This window comes from Suricata suricatta, chromosome 3 (assembly GCF_006229205.1).
Source record: "Suricata suricatta isolate VVHF042 chromosome 3, meerkat_22Aug2017_6uvM2_HiC, whole genome shotgun sequence".
NCBI lineage: Eukaryota > Metazoa > Chordata > Mammalia > Carnivora > Herpestidae > Suricata > Suricata suricatta.
In genome coordinates, this window is record NC_043702.1 from 53,729,368 (window position 1) to 53,751,179 (window position 21,812).

General features: G+C 41.3%; 1 protein-coding gene across 3 annotated transcripts in view; it reads left to right on the top strand.

Moving 5' to 3' along the window:
- Positions 1-16,092, top strand: part of NFE2L2 (nuclear factor, erythroid 2 like 2) — a 32,404-nt gene extending 16,312 nt beyond the window's left edge. For all 3 annotated transcript variants that reach the window (XM_029934337.1, XM_029934339.1, XM_029934338.1), the window contains exons 2-5: positions 11,923-12,189; positions 12,724-12,864; positions 13,461-13,652; positions 14,355-16,092. In XM_029934337.1, coding sequence (XP_029790197.1) covers positions 11,923-12,189; positions 12,724-12,864; positions 13,461-13,652; positions 14,355-15,581 — 1,827 coding nt within the window. In that variant the 3' untranslated portion in view covers positions 15,582-16,092. The remainder of the gene's footprint in view (positions 1-11,922; positions 12,190-12,723; positions 12,865-13,460; positions 13,653-14,354) is intronic.
- The last annotated feature ends 5,720 nt before the right edge of the window (positions 16,093-21,812 follow it).

A 21,812-nucleotide genomic window follows, 5' to 3' on the forward strand; every position in this document is an offset into this window, starting at 1 on the left:
TTGGATGATTCTTTCAAATTTGTAATGTGCATTTAATGGGTACATGGCCTTGACTCTGCAGTTCGGGAATTCTCGGGGTCCACACTGGTTCTGAGTTGCTTTTGTGGTAGCAGAGATGATCTGCCTGCAGGGGCTTTTTTAGTTCTGTTATATTGATCAGGGACACAGTCTTTAGGAAACCGCATGGTATTTAGAGCTCGGGGGTGGGGGAAGGAAAGCTCTGTACAGAAAAATGCGCATTAGACATTGGTCAAGTAGCAGGCTCATTTATAGGCCATTACTTTGGCTGCAGGGTTTAATGCCATGCAACAGTTCTGTAAAGATCTGTTTTCAAAGTAATTCCTAATATTTCCTGAGTCTTAAGTAATAGAAACTGCAATAGAAAGTCGACTTTAAAATCTAATTTGTGTTAGGTTTGACCATATGACCTCTTCAGGTCTGCTTCATCAAATGGGACACGGGGCTGGTTACTCACTTAGCATCTCTTGGCCTCAGGAACCTCATTTATAAACCTTGGGTTTAGACTGTGGTCTCCAGGATCACCCTCCGCTTTCCTCAGCCAGCTGTGTGCTGTAAAGGTAATTTTATGACCAAGAAACATCTGTTCCTGAGAAACATCCCTAGAAAGAACGTTTTTTCCTGGTCTTTAATGAGTTGGCAGATGGGTCAGCCAGGCTGGACTTACTTTTGCCCTTGGTAATTTACCGTGTCTGTGCGAAAGGCAGAGGCACTGGCTTTCCCCGATGTGCTTTGGTATTTCAGCTGTTGAGACGTTGCCCGGCCTCTGTCTTCCCTGTCTGTGCCATGCCCTTTCCTCTTCTTTCTCCTGCGTTCAGCTTGCTCCACGGGTACCACCCAAGGTTAAGTTGGCTAGAGCAAGGCTGGACATAGACTGGTGGTGAAAGCTGCTGCTTGCTAGCCAGCCCACTGTAACGTTCATTCTCCTCCGTCCTGTGAAAGATAGAGGGAGGGGCTGGTTTGAAGTGATTCACAGGGGACCTCGTACAGTTAGTATGTATTTGTCCTGTGGGTACTGTGTGCCTGTGATGCACACTGTGAAGGACACACGAGTGGAGAAATGGGCAGTGCCACACGTTGCTAAAACCTGTGTGTAGAACTGTCGGGCCGTATCTACCATGATTGTAAGTGCAAGTGCAGTTAACCCTTGAGCAACACAGCTTTGAACTGTGCGGGTCCACTTATACACGTTTTTCTGGGTAAATGTATTTTCTCTTTCTTCTGATTTTCTTAATAACATTTTCTTTTCTCTAGTTTACTGTATTTTAAGAATACAGTATAAAATGCATATAACATTCAAAATAAGTGTTAATCTCCCATTTGGTACCAGTAAGGCTTCCAGTCAAAAGTTACACATGGATTTTTGACTGGGGCGAGGTGGGGGGGCGGTCAGTGCCACTAATTCCCACCTTGTTCGAGGCTCAACTGTACTGTTTGACCCAGCAGTTCCACTTATAATTATTTATTCCATAGATGTCTTCACACATTTTTATGGAATGATTTATGCACAAGGATATTTATTGTAGCATTAATTTCAAAAGATAGCAAAAGATTCTAAATATCTTAAAAGCCCAATGAGGGACTAATTAAATAATTATGTTATTAAATAATATATTATTCTAGTGTACCTTTATGATGAAACACTGCTCAGCCAGTAAAAATAATGGAAGGAGGAGGGGCGCCTGGGTGGCTCAGTCAGTTAAATCATCTGACTTCAGACCAGGTCAAGTCTCATGGTTTGTGAGTTTGAGCCCTGTGTCAGATTGTTCTGACCGCTCAGATCCTGGAGCCTGTTTTGGATTCTGTGTCTCCTTCTCTCTCTGCCCCTTCCCCGCTCAATGCTCTCTTTCTCCTTCAAAAGTAAATAAATATTAAAAAAAAAAAATGGAACAGGGGCATCGGCTGGCTCTGTTGGTGGAGTACGTGAGTCTTGATCTCAGGATTATAAGTTCAAGTGCCTCATTGAGTGTAAAGATGACTTAAAATCTTTTTAAAAAAATAATGGAACGACTCTATGCCCTGACTTAGAACTGTCTCTAAAATTCGTTAGTAAGTGTGGAACACACTGTGATTATGTGCTATTTGTATGTGTGTGTTGAATAGAATGTCTTCCTAAGAAAACACAAAACATTGATGCCAACAGTTGCCTTGGGGAAGGGTAACTAGATTACTTTTGCAACTTTAAAATTTTTTTCCACATGTACGTGTGTTATCTATGTTAAAAAGACATTATCTTGCCCTATGGGAGTTTACAGTTTAGCCAGACCGTTGGAAGAGAGCCCAGATAAGACATAACAGGTACAGGGTAAATGTGGGAAGACAGACTTCAATGCTGCCCTCTCCTTGTGCAGCTCAGTTGACCTGATTTACCCATGAGTCCTCAGGACAGGCAGTTCTGAGTGTCAGGAGGGACAGCCTCCAGGTCTTCACGTCCTGCCCGAGGAGAGGGCACTGAGGCTAAAGCAGTTTGCAGACCTTGCCTGGTGTGGTGTGAGTGCCAAGGCACAGCACCACGGCTGGGAAGAGCCTGGCAGGCCCGCAGTCATTTCTGGGTTGGAGTCCTGGCTCCACCACTGGCCACACGTGATTTGGGGCAGCGCTGCTCGGTGCCCCAAGCCTCAGTGTGCTCATCCCTACCTGAAGATGAACCGCCTCCCTCGGGCCACTGCAGTGAGGCTGGAATGAGGTACTACCTGCGAACACCCCGTAAACCGTGAAGTGCCTGGCAAACGCCAGCTGTCATAGAAGCTGTTGGGTACCTGCAGGCTGGCAAGGTAGGGCAAGAGATGCTGATCTAAAAATTAAAACAGAGCAAAAATGTATCTTTTTCCTTCTGTCAAGTAACTTGACACGAGTTGTAAAGTAGAGGTAGGTGGTTTTGGCATCCTTGACCTCTGACCTTGGGCCAAGTCATTTCATCCTCTGGCCCGTTTCCCTATTTGAAAAATGAAAGGGGCTGTCTGTGTGAGTCCTGTGTGGTCCCTTCCACTTGTAACCTTCCGTGACAGACAGTGTGGCGTTAGCCGTGATACACAGCTCAGCTGAGATGAGTCACACTGACCGAAAAGTCCAAATGTGAGGAGGAAGTCTCTGGGTGGTGAGAATTTTCTAATGCTGGAGGACCTGAGCCTCTGGGGAGAGGGGGCAAACACTGCTGCCATCAAAGGGGAGCCCACCAGAGGTCCCTGGACGGCTCAGTCGGTTAAGCATTCGGCTTTGGCTCAGGTCATGATCTCACTGAGTTTGAGCCACGCGTCAGACTCTGCTGACAGTTCAGAGCCTGGAACTTGCTTCGGATTCTGTGTGTCTCTCTCTCTCTGCCCCTCCCCTGTTTGTGCTCTGTCTCTTAAAAATGAATAAATGATTAAAAGTTTTTAAAAATAAAAAGGAGGGGAGACCAAGAATGCATAAAGTGAGTGGCGATGTATTCATTGTTCTGTTTTCTCCAGCTTTGTAACCTCCTTTGCTTTCAAATGTTTCCTTGGATTAGACCTTTGGAAATCAGGCTTAACCTTTGTTTATGGAGTAGGACATTCGTGCAGTCGTGACTGCAGTGCTTTTTGTCAGTGGTGACCTCTGTGCGGTCTTCCTGGTCAGTTTAGGGACACTTGCCTTCGTGCTGCCTTGGCTCCTACACACCTCTCATCATGTTGGAAATTAGATCAGAGACCATCTTATTTATCTTTGTGTCCCCAGCACCTAGCATAGTTCCTGGCACCTGAGAGGTGCTCTACACGTATGTATTACTAGATGGGTAGATGGACTGACAATCTATTTAGGGCAGTGTATACATTAATCTTGTTGATCTTGACTACCACTTTTATAATAACTACCACCACCATTTGAGTAAAATGTGGTGTTAGCCTTTCGTGGCTTATTATTCCTAGAAATACTTCATACTTTCAAAAGTGCTGCTAAAAAGCTTAAGCAGACCCCTTAAAATGTATTTTAACAAAATCTACAGTTTAAACAAAGGCTAAATGTTTTAGTTTATGTAGATTACAGTGTATATAAAACATGTGGATCTAATATTCAACACTACCCCAGCACGGCATACAAGGTCTTTGGCTTGTAGCAATAAACAGTATTCACTACTTCCTCAGCCTCCAAACCCAGGGTGACTACCCTGATTCTTACTTTCTAAAGCTAATGGTAGGCAGTGAAATCTGAAAAGAAGCTTTAAGATTGAAATAAATAATTTCTTTTTACAAACGCAGGGCCCAAGGAGGGGAAAGTATCACACAGGGCATTTAGAAGTAGCAGGAGTGGCCATTGGGTCGTGCAGGACGGAGCACTGCTCTCCCTCACGGTGGCTGCCCCGTACGAGGGAGGACCACCAGGATGGGCAGGCGGGTTGTTTGACCTCCAGGGTCAAGTTCACCCCATAAATTTCAGGGTACATTAGGTAGTCAGTTGAGGAGTTAGACCAGTGCTCCTGAGGGTTCTCTTCGGATGCGCCTGTGTGAGTGTGTGTGTGTGTGTGTGTGTGTGTGTGTGTGTGTGTGTTTTCCAGTAGAATCATTCTAATAGTGATGGAAGACCTACTCACAAAGTTCTTTTTGTGTGTGGAGGACAGCATTCAGAACCGAATCTATATATGGCGTGTTAAACAATGGGGAAGGGATTAGAAAATGTGTCCTGAAGTTTGCTTATCAAACCAAGCCATTATCTTGGCAAACTCCTCTTAACCCTCACGGAAGCCCTTCCAGGCCTGGCAAGCATCCACCGCTCAAATACAGACCCCCAAAAAAGCAGTCTTTTGGGGGCTGGGTGTGAAAATTCTCCTGGAAACGCTGGAGCCAGCGCACTTTTTATAGCGAATGGGATCATCTGTCCTTACTGGAAATTGACTGCGCTGTCTGATGTCTTTTTGGCTAAACAGCTGTGTAGCTCTTGAGAGAAGCAGCAGTCCCAAGTTCCTATTCAGTTCACTTGCCAGTTTTGCTTTATCTTTGCATCGTGTTTGCAGCTTACAGACAAGCAGTATGGGTGAGGAGTTCCAGTAAACTGGCTGGATTGTATTTCTGAGATTGAGTCATTGCTGAGAAACTTTTGTGCACAGGAAGCAGCCCATGAGAATGTCTGCACATGGTAATACGCCAGACTGAGGAAACTGGACCATTTTCTAGTTGAAAGACAAAAGGGTGGGAGGAAGGGTCTACTACCCAAGGAATAGCAAATTTGTAATCTCAGGTTTTAACTTGTTGAATAATTCCTCTCTCCGTGTATGCCCGAAAATGTTTATTCTGTCAGAAATGACTGGTCAATAGAGATTGAGGAAATAATCCTTAGTAAAATTTCTTGAGAAGGAAAACTTGGACTAGTGGTAACTATTACTACCTACTAGGAGTCTCTGCTGACATATAACTGCTTACTAGGCCAGTTATTTTTTAAAATGGAGCTGTAGTTACACAGAAATGAACTCAGTGACGTTTAACGTGGCCTACACGGATCTGTGGCCCCTTCCATCTCTAATATTCTGTGATTTTATATGTTTACACACACACACACACACACACACACACACTTTGTGATTCTTTTTAATTACCTGCTCCATAATTATTACAGCAGTATATTTAAAAGTTAGCAAATCAGTCCAGTAGAACCAAAAATACTTGACTGTGCTCACTGAAAAAACAATGAGCATCGATTTGTGTATCTTCCTGCAGTGAAGCAGTGGGAGAGATACAAAGAGAATAGGCAGATAACTATTTATGAAATAATAATCGTCATCAGTGAGCTGTATTTTAAAAATACATCTGTTCAGGGTCATTTTACTTTATTTAGCGAGGATTGCGACTTGTGAACCAAGGAGATACCTGTTATGTGATCAATTCTTCGAAAGTCAAGCCTGCACTCGGCTGTTTTTGTGACCACTAGCTTTCATTTGGTTTACACTCTAAGGAACAGTAGGATGTGATTCATGTTCCGTCCGGTTTTGCTCAGAAATATTTGAGCAGCTTCTATGGAGAAAATATTAAACCAGATTTAGTGTTTAGGTGAATAACTACTTGGGCACAATCTAAAGACTGAAATGTATGGGAGGAGGATTACAAACAAAAATAGACTGAGTGTCAGCAATTAATATCTGAATGAAGGCGAGATTTCAGGGGAATAAACTTTAAAGGACTTATTATTTTCTTACTGGAAATACATGATTTTAAGGAGTAGTGTGAGACAGCGATTCTCACCCAGTGAAGTGGGAAATGAGGAGAGGCACGAGGGTGGATCGGGCAGGTGAGCGTCTGACACTTGATACAGGCTCAGGTCCTAACCTCGAGTTCAGGCCCCGTGTTGGGCTCTGTGCTGACAGTGCGAGGCCTGCTTGGGAGTCTCTCTCTGCCCCTCCCCCACTCGCATGGCACATGCTTTCTCTCTCTCAAAATAAATAAACTTAAATTTTTTTTTAATTTGGAAATAAGCAACTTTTATTTTCTGCATACAGTTTTTAAATAGTCTGTGCAGTTTTTTCTTTTTTAAGTTGATGGGTGAAATTTGTTTTTAAAAACAAACCTCCTACCACCTTCCCATCCTAAAGACAAAATAAAGGATGGGAGAGGGAGGGAAGGGCATTGGGTTGGGAGGTGCAAGTCTCATTTACACGTGTGAACATATTCTAGAAACCACCTTATTTTTCATTTCAAATACTTTTCCCAAAGCCTCTGTTTACAGAATTACTTTAAGAGGAGGTTGTGCTATCTTATCTTGTCTTTTCTTTTCTAATTTTTTGTATCGTCTAAGCATGAAAAATACTGATTTGTTCAAGGTACTAAGATTGGCTTGCAGAAGACCATGTTTTTTTTTTTAAGTTTATTGATTTATTTTGAGAGTGAGAGCAGGGGAGGGGAAGAGAGAGAGGGAGAGAGAGAATCCTAAGCAGGCTCCAAGTTGTCAGCACACAGCCTGATAGAGGGCTCGATCTCATGAACCATGGGATCATGACCTGAGCCAAAATCAAAAGTCAGATGCTTAACCGACTGAGCCATGCAGGCACCCAAGAAAACACATTTAATATAGGATTCAGTGTTCAAGGCCTTTCTCCTTTCTTCATCCTAGAACAAAGGTGTTTGTTTTGAAGTGGTATGAGTTAATAAACCAACTTCAGATTCCCCATAAAACCCGTAATAGATTACACAGATGGCAAATGATGATATATACATTTTAAATATGAATATTTCCGTTGGACCAGATGGTGATTTAATGTGAATTGTCAAACATTTATGTTTCTTATTAAATTGTCATCTTTTGTGTAAGCCAAGCTAACAGCATAATTTGCAACACACTCAGGAATCACTAAAGGACAACAACAAAAAATTCAGATACTAAGTGGCTCCATATGGCCTGTGAAGGCTCCCAGCCAGCGCCTGGGTTGCCCGGGGAAGTTTTTCCCTAGTCTTCAGGAAATACCTGTTGGAATGCTGTGGAAACCATCCTCCTGCTCTCTTCTCCTTCCCCAGACTCTACTGATCTGCTGGCCTCAGCCTTCCTTTTCAGGGGCCTGGAGGGGATAAGCCCATCTTTCTCAGGGCCTCGGATTTATGTGCCAACGAGCAGTTTTAGCTTTTCCTTCGGCATTTTCCTTCCCCGCGGTCAGGAGGCCTGACCCTTTGTTATGGGCTCCACCCGGACTACTTCCTCTTAGATGGTTCACGAGCCTTGCGGAGGTGGGTCATTTGTGGAGTAAGTCATGTGCCCAGTCACGGGGTTCCTTGCAGGAAACGCTCGCTGCTGTGAGGGGAGCACAGAACAGTCCCGAGCCCCTGGGGTTCCCCAGCAGCAAGTCTTGGGTGGACACGTTTCTGCTGTTCTCATTTTCAGCATAAAGCTTTGAATATTTCGTACACCATCAAATCCCTGCAGGTTTTTTCTTCTGAAGTTGAGGTGAAAATTCCAGTAACAGAGTATAATATGTTAAGGCCATAACAGGAAAGCCATGGTTGCTTTATTTGAAATTTGATCAGAACGTCTGTTTTAAGGAATTCAGGGCAGTTAAAACTACCATTGCTTTTATTTTTAAGCAGAAGTTTTCTTTTAGACACTTCTCATAACAACAATAAATATTACATAAAATAAACTTGGGGGCACCTGGGTGGCTCAGTCCGTTAAGAGTCCAACTTCAGCTCAGGTCATGCTCTCACTTGTGAGTTCGAGCCCCACGTCGGGCTCTGTGCTGACAACTCAGAGCCTGGAGCCTGCTTCAGATTCTGTGCCTCCCTCCCCCTCTGCCCCTCCCCCACTCTCTGTCTCTCCCTCTCTCTCAAAAATAAATATATACTTAAAAAATAGTAATAAAAATAAACTTTAAAAGGGGCGCCTGGGTGGCTCAGTCAGTTAAGATTATCCAATTCTTGATTTGGCTCAGGTCACAATCTCATCGAGCCCCATGTGCTGACAGCTTGACTGCTTGAGATTTTCTCTCTCCCTCTTTCTCTGCCCTTCCCTCAGGTGTACGCGTGTGTGCTCTCACTCTCTCTCAAAATGAATAAACTTAAAAAATACAGAGGAAAACCTCCAAGAACACTTTGAAACCTGTTTTGGTCCCCCCGTGACCACACTGAAGGCTGCTCAGCCTGCATTAAGAACAGTTAGATGTTGTCACATGAAACATCTTTTGGTGGCATCCATCTACTGGTGGAGACAGTAAAGCTAGAGCAGTAGGAGCTGCTCTGCTCCCTAGGGTCCAGCATCGTTTCAGATCAGAGAAGGAGAACAGGATGCTCAAGAGCTGATCCAAACGATTCAGGTTTTATTTTGCCTGTTTGTGGGTAAGGATCCATCAAGGTGCCCTGTTCTGATCGTGTTACGGGAATTTTTTAAAAATTGAATTAGTTTGGCTGTAGTTGGTCCGAGGGCTGTGGGTTATTGTTAAGCTGAATTAGTTTGGCTGTGCATTGAAGGGTGGTACTATCAGGAATTGAATGGCAGTTGAATGGGTATATGTGCTATCTGTGCTTTCATAAAAGTGTATGTTACTGTTTTTGTTTTCAACCCATGTTGCACAAGCCAGGTAGTCAATTTCACATCCTCCCTGAGGAAGAGCCAAGGAGCTTCATTGCTGAATGTTATTTCAGGCTTCCACTACAGTTAGGTCCATAGTTTCTTTATTATCCATTGGCCTTGAGTTTGATCTTGCATATATTACAGCAGGTCTTAGAACCATCACTGGCAACATGCATAGCAACATTTGCGTATACTTTACATATAGAGAGATTTCTTTCACATCTCACTTGATCCACCAACGTTGGAATGGTAGGAGTGGGATAGAACAGTTATATACTACTAAATTTATAGTTAAACCATCTGAACCTGCGAGAGCATCTCATCTGTTGGGGAGGAAAGAGGGGAAAAAGGAAAGAACAGACTTGTATCAACTCTTGGTACCTACCACTGTTAAATTTTGCATACATTAACATTAGAAATTTTCTTTCAGCCCATAAGGCTGGGTTCTGGGGATCCTCTGGAATAGTCTGATTTGTGAGCAGGTGTTTGCAACATAAACGGCTTCTGTGTTCTTTCAATTGTTTTACGAAAAGGTCAAAACTGGATGTTGGTTTTTATCATGGGTTCTCTTAACAAGGAGATGCCGAAGCATTCTGGGGAAATTGAGGAAGGGACGTGTCAGAGTGGCCCTTAGGTGCAGGGACGAGTGTTTGGGTTTCTTTCTCTTTGATCTTCTGAAGAGCTCAGCAGACCATCCGCATAAGTTTTTGAGGAGCGTGGGGAACAGGTACTGCCTGTCTTACAATTATAGAAACTGGAGTTCAATTGAGATTGTGTGATCATGCACGCCTTTACATTTTAGTGCTAGTGTTTAGTGGGTGTGAATATACCAGACACCTTCTTAATATCTAGCTCCTATAACTCCAGCTTGGAGAAAGCCTAGACCGGATACCTTGCTGTTCTAAATTCACTAAGAAGATACGGCCCAATCTAACCAGAATTTTAAAGCAGGTTTCTCTAAAACCTTGGACCTTTCTCGTTCAACATGACCTTTGGATAAACATCATTTTTAAAATGGAAATTATTTTCATGTGTTGTGTTAGTGGGGAGTCCCCTGAGGAGCTAGCCATGTATGAATTAATACTCTGTGGTTGCTTCTCTGCTGTCGTGGCCAGGAAAGCAACTGAGGTGACATGCTCAATCCAGCCTTCTGTAAACTGGCCACTTGTTCACATCCCCAAGATGCTCAAGCAGAGTATATATACAATAGTGGATTTTATATCCTGCTCCATCTGGGAACCACTGGCCAGTGATCAGATTTTATATTTGAAGTGTAGCTTGTGGTTAAAGCCTGAGTCCAGGAGTGAGGCTGCCCTGGACATATCCCTGTATACTTTGCAGCAGTTTCCCTTCTTTCTAAACCTCAGTGTTTTTGTCTGTAAAAACAGGATATATGTTGTCTTTATATTGTTGTTTGCAGATTAGTTTGTATGTATGTAAAGGACTTTGAAAAATGCTTGGCATGTAGAAAGTCTTTAATGTTGGCTTAAAAACAGGTGTACCTTGCAGTTCTAAAGAGCTACAAATGCCGATCTAATTCTACCCCCCATTTGCTGTAGACCCAACACTGCTCAAGGCTAGAATACTGGTAAACCCCACGGTCAGGGTTTCACAGCATGTCAGATTCTGCCACCAGGGCTTAAAGTGCCATGGCCTCTGCTGTCCATGTAGCTGTGCTACCTTTAGGCTGGGTGGCGTGCCCCCGCTTTGTTGGGTAAAAATAGCCTGACTGCTCAGTGAAGCAATAGCCATGTTATCTTTGTCCTTGGAGGCAGAAAGTAGGGTCTAGACACACTGGGCAACTCCATGCTGCCAGCCATCATCAGAACCAAAATACGTGTGATGTTTGTGCATGGTGTCTACTGGCCTTCAGGCCCAAACTGCCTTCCCCCCGTGTCTTTATTTTTCCAGTCTCAGTCTCAGTCTCATTTTATTATTTTCACTATAGAAGATTTCTTAAATGGAAAATGATTTAAATTTCCTACCTATGCAGACTTTCCCAAAACCCGAAGTTATAAATCAAACAATTGCTTTTGACATATTTGTGGTTAGGAAAATCTGGATGTGGTACGTAGGCCTAGCTTTGTTATAGAAACCAAAATAACCATTCCCTCATTGTAAGACTCTCCCATATATTAAAGCTTTCAGTACCTTCCATCCTTCTGTGGGGCCATGTCTTTTTTTCTTTGTGTTTTTTTAAGAGGGTTGTGATTTCTCAGAAGTGAAACTAGTGGGCACTACCCCTCTTCCAGGGCCAGCCTCTTGCTTTACGACCCTGGGTCACAAGATTACCATTAGCTAGGACTTTTCTTTACCAATTTGTTTATGCCTCAGGAGCTAAAACTCAAATCAAGAGGAAACGGTTTTAATAAGTGAGCCTCAGGGATAAGAGTAGCAATAAATGATGGGGAAAATAGTCCAATGTAGGAAATACCAAAAGAACGGTGATATTTCACAACTGCTAGATTGACATTTAACTAGGGTTCCCGCCCCTCTTCTTTTGGGTTTAGAAAAAGTTCCACATATTTGATCATGTTTTCCATGTCTCATAATAAACCAGGGGCTGGGAGTGCTTGCTCTAATTTCTGTATTCCATTAAACAAGTTTGGGATTTCTTTTATTAATTCAAGAGCTTTAGTGTGCAACATGTTACTTTGCTCTTTAGTGACCTCTACTATCACCCAGTCAAGTCATTAATAATCCAAGTAATAAGTGATTAGAATGGATGGCTGTGTTTATAGGGGTTTTTTTTTAATGAATAGAACATTGGATGTGTTCCCTTTCAGATTGTTTGTAATTTCCCTATCCCCCAACATCAACAGTGGCATAATATAAATTATAGGCTATCTGCCATTTTAAAAACTATCTTAACTATTGTCTGTCTCCTTTTTTTTTTAAACATAGGACATGGATTTGATTGACATACTTTGGAGGCAAGATATAGATCTTGGGGTAAGTCGAGAAGTATTTGACTTCAGTCAACGACGAAAGGAGCATGAGCTGGAAAAACAGAAAAAACTTGAAAAGGAAAGACAAGAACAACTCCAAAAGGAGCAAGAAAAAGCCTTTTTTGCTCAGTTACAACTAGATGAAGAGACAGGTGAATTCCTCCCAATTCAGCCTGCCCAGCACATCCCTTCGGAAACCAGTGGATCTGCCAGCTACTCCCAGGTACGGAGTTCTCAGTGCTTGGGAAGGTGTGCGGCAGGGTTTAAGGAACCAGTTTGGTGAGTTAAAATACCTGCACCGGAGTTCCGGATTTGCCTTTTTACTATGTCCTTGTGACCATATCAAGTCAACTTCCCAGCCTCAGCCTCCTGAGGAGTTCAAAACCTGACTTCCCTCACAGAGTTGGTGTAAGGGTTGAGAGGACAGAAATTACATGAAAGTGCTTTGGAAGCTGTGGAAATGTCGTGTAAGGATTGAGTGAGTGGCAGCAGTGGCCATAGTAGAGTCAGTAGTACAGATCACTAGCATTTTATTTACAGATGGGCAATTGACGCTCAAAGAGATTCAGTAACTTGCCCGGAGCACACAAGAAATTGGAAAGCCAAGATTTGAACCCAGATAGTGTGGTTTGTTTGATTCAGTGCACTCTACTACCTTAAACTGATTTCAGAGGAAGATAAATGTTTGATTATCTAAATTATAAACCTTGTATGACACTGAACAAATATTTCACTTACGTCTTTCCTTCTTATCCAGGTTGCCCACATTCCCAAACCAGACGCCCTGTACTTCGATGACTGCATGCAGCTCTTGGCAGAGACATTCCCATTTGTAGATGACAATGGGGTACAACATTTGGCCAACAGCGGAACTCCCCAACTGTGTCTGATACATTCTGTATGTGTGCCTCCATTAAAGAAATATCTTAGGAGGGAATTTTGACAAAGAAACCTTAGCCTATAGATAACATTACAATTAAAAAAAAAAAAGGCCCCTACACCATACAAGACCAAAATCTCTTATCCCTGCATAGCCAGAAGCATGGATCTGCATAATCACGCAAACAAGTAACTAGTTTGATACAGGTACTTAGACATAAATTCTGGTGAGTGAAAAGCAAACTGGGTAATAAACCAAGACTTGCTAGAATTTAACAATTCTAGTAAATTTCTTGTGTTTGAATACTATACTAGGTATTATACAGGGAGATGCAAATCAAATCCAAAAGATTATTACTTATCTTGAAATTTACCTTCAAATGCATAGGCTAAAACAGTTAAGCTGGTAAATGAATATTTTTGGAGTCACTTGGGCAGGGGGGGGAAATGATTTGTTTCATTATATAGAAATAGGAGCCGTAAGTGGTCTGAACTAGAGAAATCCAGAACTGTTGGTCGATTCCAGTTTAAGGTGTTGTGATGGCTCCCCTGAGTGTACTTCTTTCTCCATCGTTGCTGTCAGACTCACACAGATAAATGCTTTGTCGGTTTTAGGTTTCTTCAGCTGCGTTTCAGTCACTTGCTCCTGATATTCCCAGCCAAATCGAGAACCCAGTCTTCACTGCTCCTAATCAGGCTCTGTCACCCCAGACTCCTGTCACTCAGTCAGCCATTGCTGCTTTAGACAATATGCAGCAGGACATTGAGCAAGTTTGGGAGGAGCTATTATCCATTCCAGAATTACAGGTAACTAAGATCTAGTAACAGTAGGTGTCAGGAGTCAAAAATACTTTCATATTCATTGCCTTTAAATTATTTATTCCAGTTACTATTTATATGGTGCCTACTTCTAGGAAGGATTGGGGAGGGTACTTTTAACTTAGTCATGAGAGGGGTGCCTGGCTGGCCCAGTCAGGAGATCATGCGACTCTTGATCTCAAGGTCGTAAGTTCAAGTCCCACGCTGGATGTAGAGATTACTGAAATAGATAAACTTTAGTCAGGAGAGCCCCCCATGCTCACTTAAGTCCACTTCTGTTAGTTAAATGGGCTGGATGTCTTGAGGAAAGATCACGTTAACCTGAAGTCCAGTCTAGGAACTATGAGAATAATACATGTGCTTAGACTTACATCTGTTAGAAATGGGAATCATCGGAATTACAGAAGAGCTTGGGGAGAATGGGGATGGGGGGAGAATTTACCATCAAATATAAATTATCAGCTATTAAAAACATTTGCACTTAGGGGCACCTGGCTGGCTCAGTCGGTGGGGCATGTGACTCTTGACCTCAGTGTTGTGAGTCAAAGCCCGATGTTGGGTGTAGAGATCACTTAAAAACAAAATCTTTAAAAATAAATAAATAAAAATATTTGCCATCAGATATAGATCGTCAGCTATTAAAAATATTTAACTTGACTTACGTTTGGTAAAAATTTCTTTTCTATGCAGTGTCTTAATATTCAAAATGACAAGTTGGTCGAGGCTGGCATGGTCCCAAGTCCAGAAACCAAAATGACAGAGATTGACAATAGTTTTCATTTCTACTCATCGATGCCCTCGCTGGAAAAAGAAGTAGGTAACTGCAGTCCACATTTTCTCAGTTCATTTGAGGATTCTTTCAGCAGCATCCTCTCCACAGAAGATTCCAGCCAGTTGACCGTGAACTCATTAAATTCAGATGCCACAATAAACACTGATTTTGGCGATGAATTCTATTCTGCTTTCATAGCAGAACCCAGCAGCAGCAACAGCGTGCCCTCCTCGGCTACTTTAAGCCAGTCACTCTCTGAACTTCTTAATGGCCCCATTGATGTTTCTGATCTATCACTTTGTAAAGCTTTCAACCAAAATCACCCTGAAAGCACAGAATTCAATGATTCTGACTCTGGCATTTCGCTGAACACAAGTCCCGGCCTGGCATCACCAGAACACTCAGTGGAATCTTCTGTCTATGGAGACACACTGCTTGGCTTCAGTGATTCTGAAATGGAAGAGCTAGATAGTGCCCCTGGGAGTGTCAACCAGAACGGTCCTAAAACGCAGCCAGTACAGTCTTCTGGAGAGACAGTCCAACCCCTGTCACCATCCCCGGGGCACAGCACTCCAGTGCGTGATGCCCAGTGTGAAAAAACGCCCAAGAAAGAGTTGCCTGTAAGTCCCAGTCACCGAAAAACCCCATTCACAAAAGACAAACATTCAAGCCGCTTGGAGGCTCATCTCACAAGAGATGAGCTAAGGGCCAAAGCTCTCCACATCCCATTCCCTGTTGAAAAGATCATTAACCTCCCTGTCGATGACTTCAATGAGATGATGTCCAAGGAGCAATTCAGCGAAGCTCAACTGGCATTAATTCGAGATATACGCAGGCGGGGTAAGAATAAAGTGGCTGCTCAGAATTGCAGAAAAAGGAAACTGGAAAATATAGTGGAACTGGAACAAGATTTGGATCATTTGAAAGATGAAAAAGAAAAGTTGCTCAAAGAAAAGGGCGAGAATGACAAAAGCCTCCATCTACTGAAGAAACAGCTTAGTGCCCTGTACCTAGAAGTCTTCGGCATGCTACGTGACGAAGAGGGAAGGCCCTACTCTCCCAGCGAGTACTCCCTGCAGCAGACAAGGGACGGCAATGTGTTCCTCGTGCCCAAAAGTAAGAAGCCAGTCGTGAAGAAAAACTAGATTTGCCAGGATCTGACCTTTTCTGAGCTCTAGTGGGTTTTGTTGGGGTTTTTTTTTTTTGTACTGTTATACTAAAAGCTCCTACTGTGATGTGAAATACAAAAATATACTTTATAAGTAATTCTATGCAAAATTATAGGGAAAAAAACCAGTGTAGAAAATAATATAAACTTTAAAAAAGCATTAAAATAAGTCATCAGTATGTTGAATCAGTAGTTTCACTTTAACTGCGAACTTAATTTCTTAGAACACCTTTTGGGCTAGTTCCTGTATAAGTGTAAATACTACAAAAACTTATTTATACTGTTCTTATCTCATTTGTTACGTTCATAGATTTATATGATATGACATCTGGCTAAAAGCAAATTGCAAAACTAACCACTATGTACTTTTTTATAAATACTGTATGAACAAAAAAAGGCATTTTTTATATTAAATTGTTTAGCTCTGGCAAAAACCAATTTAGTTGAAAAGCTGGTACTAATAAAGGGATATTATGACTGTTAAATTATCTTTGGAATTCATTTGAGTTTATTCAGAGTGTTTTCCATAATAACACACTTACCGGTAATATTTAGGAATTTTGCATTTTCAGAATGTTTCCATTCATTGGAAATATGGAAAGTATTTTCTGCTGAACTTCTGGTCCCAGAGATCCAAAGAAATAAAGTGTATCAAGAAGATGTTTTAGCTCTCCAACAGCAAACACATCTCAACCAAGGAAAATATGTTGACATGAAAACCCTGATTTCAGTTTAGTCCCATCAATACATATATGCCTACCATGTGCTAGGTATTTTTTAAAGTACAGGACACAATGGGAATCACGGTCCTCCTGGAACTGAATGAAGACCACAAACCTGCACATGCCAGGAGGGTCGGGAAGGCCAGTAGGAAGGAAGCATTGCAGTTTAAACTAGGGTTGCAGGGGCACCCGGTGGCTCAGTCAGTTAAGCATCCAACTCGATTTTGGTTTGAGTCATGATGCAGTTCATGAGTTCAAGTGCCGCCCTCCTCCCCACCACTGCTGGGTCTGGCTCTACGCTGACAGCGTGGAGCCTGCTTGAGATTCTCTCCCCCCATCCCTCCCTCTCAAAATAAATCAATTAAAAAATAATAATAAAATAGGGCTGCAAACAGTAAAAGCCTATTGAGATGGCAACATTTGAAGGTGACCTGTTCCATTAGCTAAAAAGAGGATTAGACCGGATGGATACAGGATGTTCAAAGGCTCTGAAGCCTGTTTAAAAACAAGAGCCATATGGCTGACCAGCATTCACTTTCAAATGTTCTCTTTTTAAGAGAGCTTTATTACTTTCTAATCTTACACTCTAATAAACTTTTGCCTGCTGCTCAATAAAAGTATACAGATGAAAATAGAGGAGGGAGAAACAAAGGGCAGGTAGAAGTGGAATATGGCACAGAACCTTATTACACCTTCATGAGGACTTTGGCTGGCTTTTCCCTAGGAAAGTGGGGAGCCATAGGTGTTAGTAACATCTGGTTTTTAAGTTTCCTTAGCCATGTGTTGGAAGGTCTAGAAAGTTAAGGTGGGAGCAGGAGGATGACCAATGGGGAAGCTCTGATATACGTGGGATAGTGTTGTCTTGGTCTAGGGTAGTGATAGCAGGAATGGTGTGAGAAGGCATTGGATTCTGCAGGTTTCAAAGGTAGAACTGAAAGAACTTTCTGAGAGAACATGTTGGGTGAAGGAGTCGTCATGAATTTGGAACATCTTTAAGAATTGAGGGGTGCCTGGGAGGCTCAGTCAGTCAAGCGTCTGACTCTTGATTTTGGCTCAGGTCATCTTTCACGGTTCAGGAGTTCCAAGCCCACTGTCGGGCTCTCCTGGCAGTATGGAGCCTGCCTGGGATTTTCTCTCCTCTCTGCCCACTCATGCGCTCTTTAAAAAAAAAAAAAAAAAAAAGGTGGGGTAATGGGAAAACACATTTAGAGTAAGTACTGCAATACAGAGGTCCACAGGCCCTAGAGCCAGATTGCCTGGGCTTGCTGCTGCCATTCTAAATGGCCTCCAGTAACTCAAGACAGACACTCAGCTCATTTCCTCATCTGTAGAGTGAGAAGTATATTAAGTTACTATGCAGAAAGTACTGTGCCTAGCTCACGAGGCACTCAATAAGCATTTTTTCATTTTCCTTAGCCTTGTATTAGGATGTCTTTTAGTTGCTAGTGAAATAAACTAAAGTCAAATTAGCCAGTAAGAAAACCTGGCCCAAATGACAAAGCTCGGCTCCGTGTTGAAAATGACTTCAAAGACTAACGGATGTAGTAGGCATTCAGATTCTGCTGCTGGCCTCTCTGGGAACACTTCTTTACCTGGTGAAGAGATCCCTGGAGGAGTCATTTTTCCAATGTCAAGAAAAAAGACGAAGTGCTCCACCCTTAGACAAAATTATGGGAGTATGGCATGAATCCATTACGAGCGTCCTCACCTGAACACCTAGAATTGGCGGGCACCTACTAAGGGTGAAAAGCACCGCTGGGCAGACTGGAACAAACTTCTAGCCTGACAGTAGCTGAGTTCATTGAGGTGATTGGTGGATTTTTTTTTTTTAACAGTATCTGAAAAAAATCACTTGTAAATACTAAACATTCTCTCTAGTTCTCTCAAAACAATAGGTGCCTAGGCAACTCAGTAGGTTAAGCATCCAACTGTGGCTCTGGTTTCTCTGCCCCTCCCCCATTCAATTTAAAAAAAATATATATGAAATTGTAAACACAAAGGATTTTGCAGATTTAGAAACTAAAATATTTGAATATAACAAATTCTAACCTACTAATGTCAAAAAAATAAAGCCAAATTTTCATCTCTTGATCTAGACTTGAGCTGGAGCTTTATACTGTCCTGAGATTAGTTTCGGCTATCCAATTGTTCAAACACTAAACTCAAGTTCCTAGTTTTAAAATGTGTGCCTATGCTGGGGGTGCCTGGGTAGCTTAGTTGGTTAAGCACCCAATTTCAGCTTAAGTCATGATCTCAAGGTTCATGGGTTCAAGCCCCACATCAGGCTCTGTGCTGGCAGTTCAGAGCTTGCTTTGGATTCTTTCTCTGCCCCTCACCCCACTCCCACACTCTCAAAATTGAGCCTTAAAAAAAAAAAAAAAGTGTACCTATACCTTTTACATTCATTTATAGCAGTTTAGAAATCTTAACGGAAAAGAAAAAAAATCTTAACGATACTGCATGTTCTGTAAAGGAAACATTTTCTTGCGGAGATTCCTCAAACCCATGTTTAAGGAAATTCCGAGTGGCTACTCAAATTAACTTACACTACACTTCTACTCATACTTGTTTTTAAGCCTCAGAACATGATAAACTAATTCTCACTCCTGTTTTACAGATACTTAACAGGACAGGTCATTTTCAGTTGCTTTTTATACTTCTTGAGAATGGGAAAAACTTTTCAAGAATGGTTTTTCTAAAAGTTTAAAACATCGATGAGTGGGAAAGGAGCATAGAAAGGGAGACCAAGAATCCCAAACAGGCTCCACCCTGTCAGGACAGACCTCAATGCAGGGCTCAAACTCACAGAACTAAAACATCATGACCTGAGCCAAAACCAAGAGTCTGACACTTAACCAAATGAGCCACCCAAGGAACCCCAAGAGAACTATGAAATATTTAAAGACCACAAAAACCTTGTGAAGGAAAAAAACAAAAAAAAAAACCCCAAAACCTCTTAAGACACTAGCATAATTAACTTTATTGTAACCCATTAAAATTTTAAGTATTCTTCAGGATATTAAGAAAGTACCCATAATTATTACTCAAAATATCTTTAGAGACCATGGACCAGACACCAGATTAAGTTATTTAAACCCAGCATCAGATTTAACCTTCAGACTTAATGAGAAAGAGGGTGGGTATTATCTCCATTTTACAAAAATATTAGGTAAAAACAACTCCTCAGCTGGATAGAATTTAAATTAGGATTTTCATGGAGAAAGTTGCTTCTTTTTACTAACAGTTAACAAATATAACATTTCCTTCAACACTACAAACCACAATAGCATTCACAGTAAACTGTCAAACATTAGCAGGTTACCAGTTATTTCTAAATGCCATTTATATATCAGAACTTCAAAGACAGAAGTCAGACCCTACTAGCCTCATTTAATATTTAAAGCATGAATTACTAAGTCAAACTTTACTATTTCCAATGTAATATTTAACTCTATATAATATATATTAAAACAAGATTCGTAGGGGTCTGTTGGCATCACACTGCCAACAGGCAGCATGCATAAAGAAACCCAAATAACTTGTCCACGCTCACAAAACAGAGTAAGTTCTGTATTTAAATATTTTAATGGTAGTTAAACTTGACACACAGAAACAAAAATCTAATTGAATTATTCTAATACCTGTTTAAAGGGGGAAAAGTAGGAGACAAAAGAGTCAATCCAAATAGACCACCTACCAAAAGGTCTCAAGTTCATAGTTTACTCATTTCTATCCAGTCTATGTATGGACTGTTTTAAAGCGGAAAATTACGTGTATTTTAACTGCCAAATGTAACTAGTTAACATTTGCTATAACTCATCTTTTGCCATTACAGACCCTTTTAACATACGGCTATATACATGGATATGGGGACACCTAAACATTTCATATTTACAAGTGTTTTACACCCTTGTACTTACTAACATTTATCCACTTTGTCAATGCATTTTGTAAGTTGAGTATCTTGGGGAAGTTCCTATTTCCTAGTTAGCTTTCAGTGTTCCCCCAGTGTTCCCCACTTAACCTCTAGACTGCAGTTTGTTGCACCCTTGCCATTACTAGTTCTTTACGAAGTGTTATACTGGAATTGTATGGCACTTACTGCTAGTGTCACTGCATGTAACATGAAAGCCAGTGTTGAAATCAAACCCAAGCAATATGTGTTGCAATCCTAACAGCTAGAATTTCTTACATGGGCACAACTCATCTATATAACATGTTCTTAAATAGCTACTAATGCTAAGAATCCAAAGATTTGTGTTTTCCTAAAAATCACAATTTAAAAACCGTTATCGCTTTAACAGATTGCCACCTTTATTTGGTTAAAAATGTATTGCAGTTTGACTGAACTTCGTTTCCTCCCAGTCCACCCTCACACAGAATACTCAAATCTACTGAAACCCCTTTTTCTTCCCAGTTTTCACTTAGTCACTTAAGTATCTGTAACTATTCTTTAAAAGCTTAGATTCCTCACTCATCATGTTGGCATTCAAGACTTAATCGCTTTCAATTTATTTCCCAGTCTCCATTTCCAGTGTCATGTATGTTTCCCACTGAAGAGAATCTGTATCTTTTTAAATGTTTTATTTATTTTTGTACAGAGAGAGACAGAGCATGAGGAAGGAGATACAGAACCGGAAGCAGGCTCCAGGCTGAGCTGTCAGCACAGAGCCTGATGCGGGGCTCAAACCCACAATCGTGAGATCTGACCTGAGCCAAAGTCGGAGGCTTAACCGACTGAGCCACTCAGGCGCCCCAAGAATCTGTATCTTGAATTGCTATGTAAAGGCTCAAGTTTCCTTTATTACTAATAAAGTATGTAATATTCACCTAGAGTGTTTAAATCACACTGTGAAGCAACAAAACAACACACACATTTCTAAAAATATTTTAATGAAAAAGTTATCTTTCTGTAAACATTTCATTATACTACAAATGAAACATTTGAATCCATTACAGACCACCTCTTAAATCTTAAAAATCAGGATAAAACATTGAAATTTTAAAAGTAATCTTGAGTATTATATAGGCTAACAATCCTTTCATTACCTCTGTTCACTTGCTTATTCATCTATTTGTGACATTCAATTATTAGAACTCTGAGATACTGTCCCCTAGGTAGAAATGTTTCAAGTTGTGACATACCAGAACTCTCAAAACCAAGCCTATTCCAACCGTTCAGTTCCAAATGGTTTTTAGTACCAAGTTTTTTTTTTTGGTTTTTTTGTTTTTAAAGAACTTGAGTGTCCATGAGGCTTTTTTTTTTAGTGTGGGAAGCAATAACCTCTAAGTTGGTTTGACAAGATCCGTTAAACATTCTGGCTCAACCATTTTCCCCCTTCTAGAACTTCCTTATTTGGCTTACTGAAGAGCACATTTTCCAGTGGAACTACATTTAAATAAAATCATTTTATTTCATAAGAAAGGAGATGGACTGTCAAGAACAATGCCTTAAAAATGTTACCTATATTGGTTAATCTGCTTCG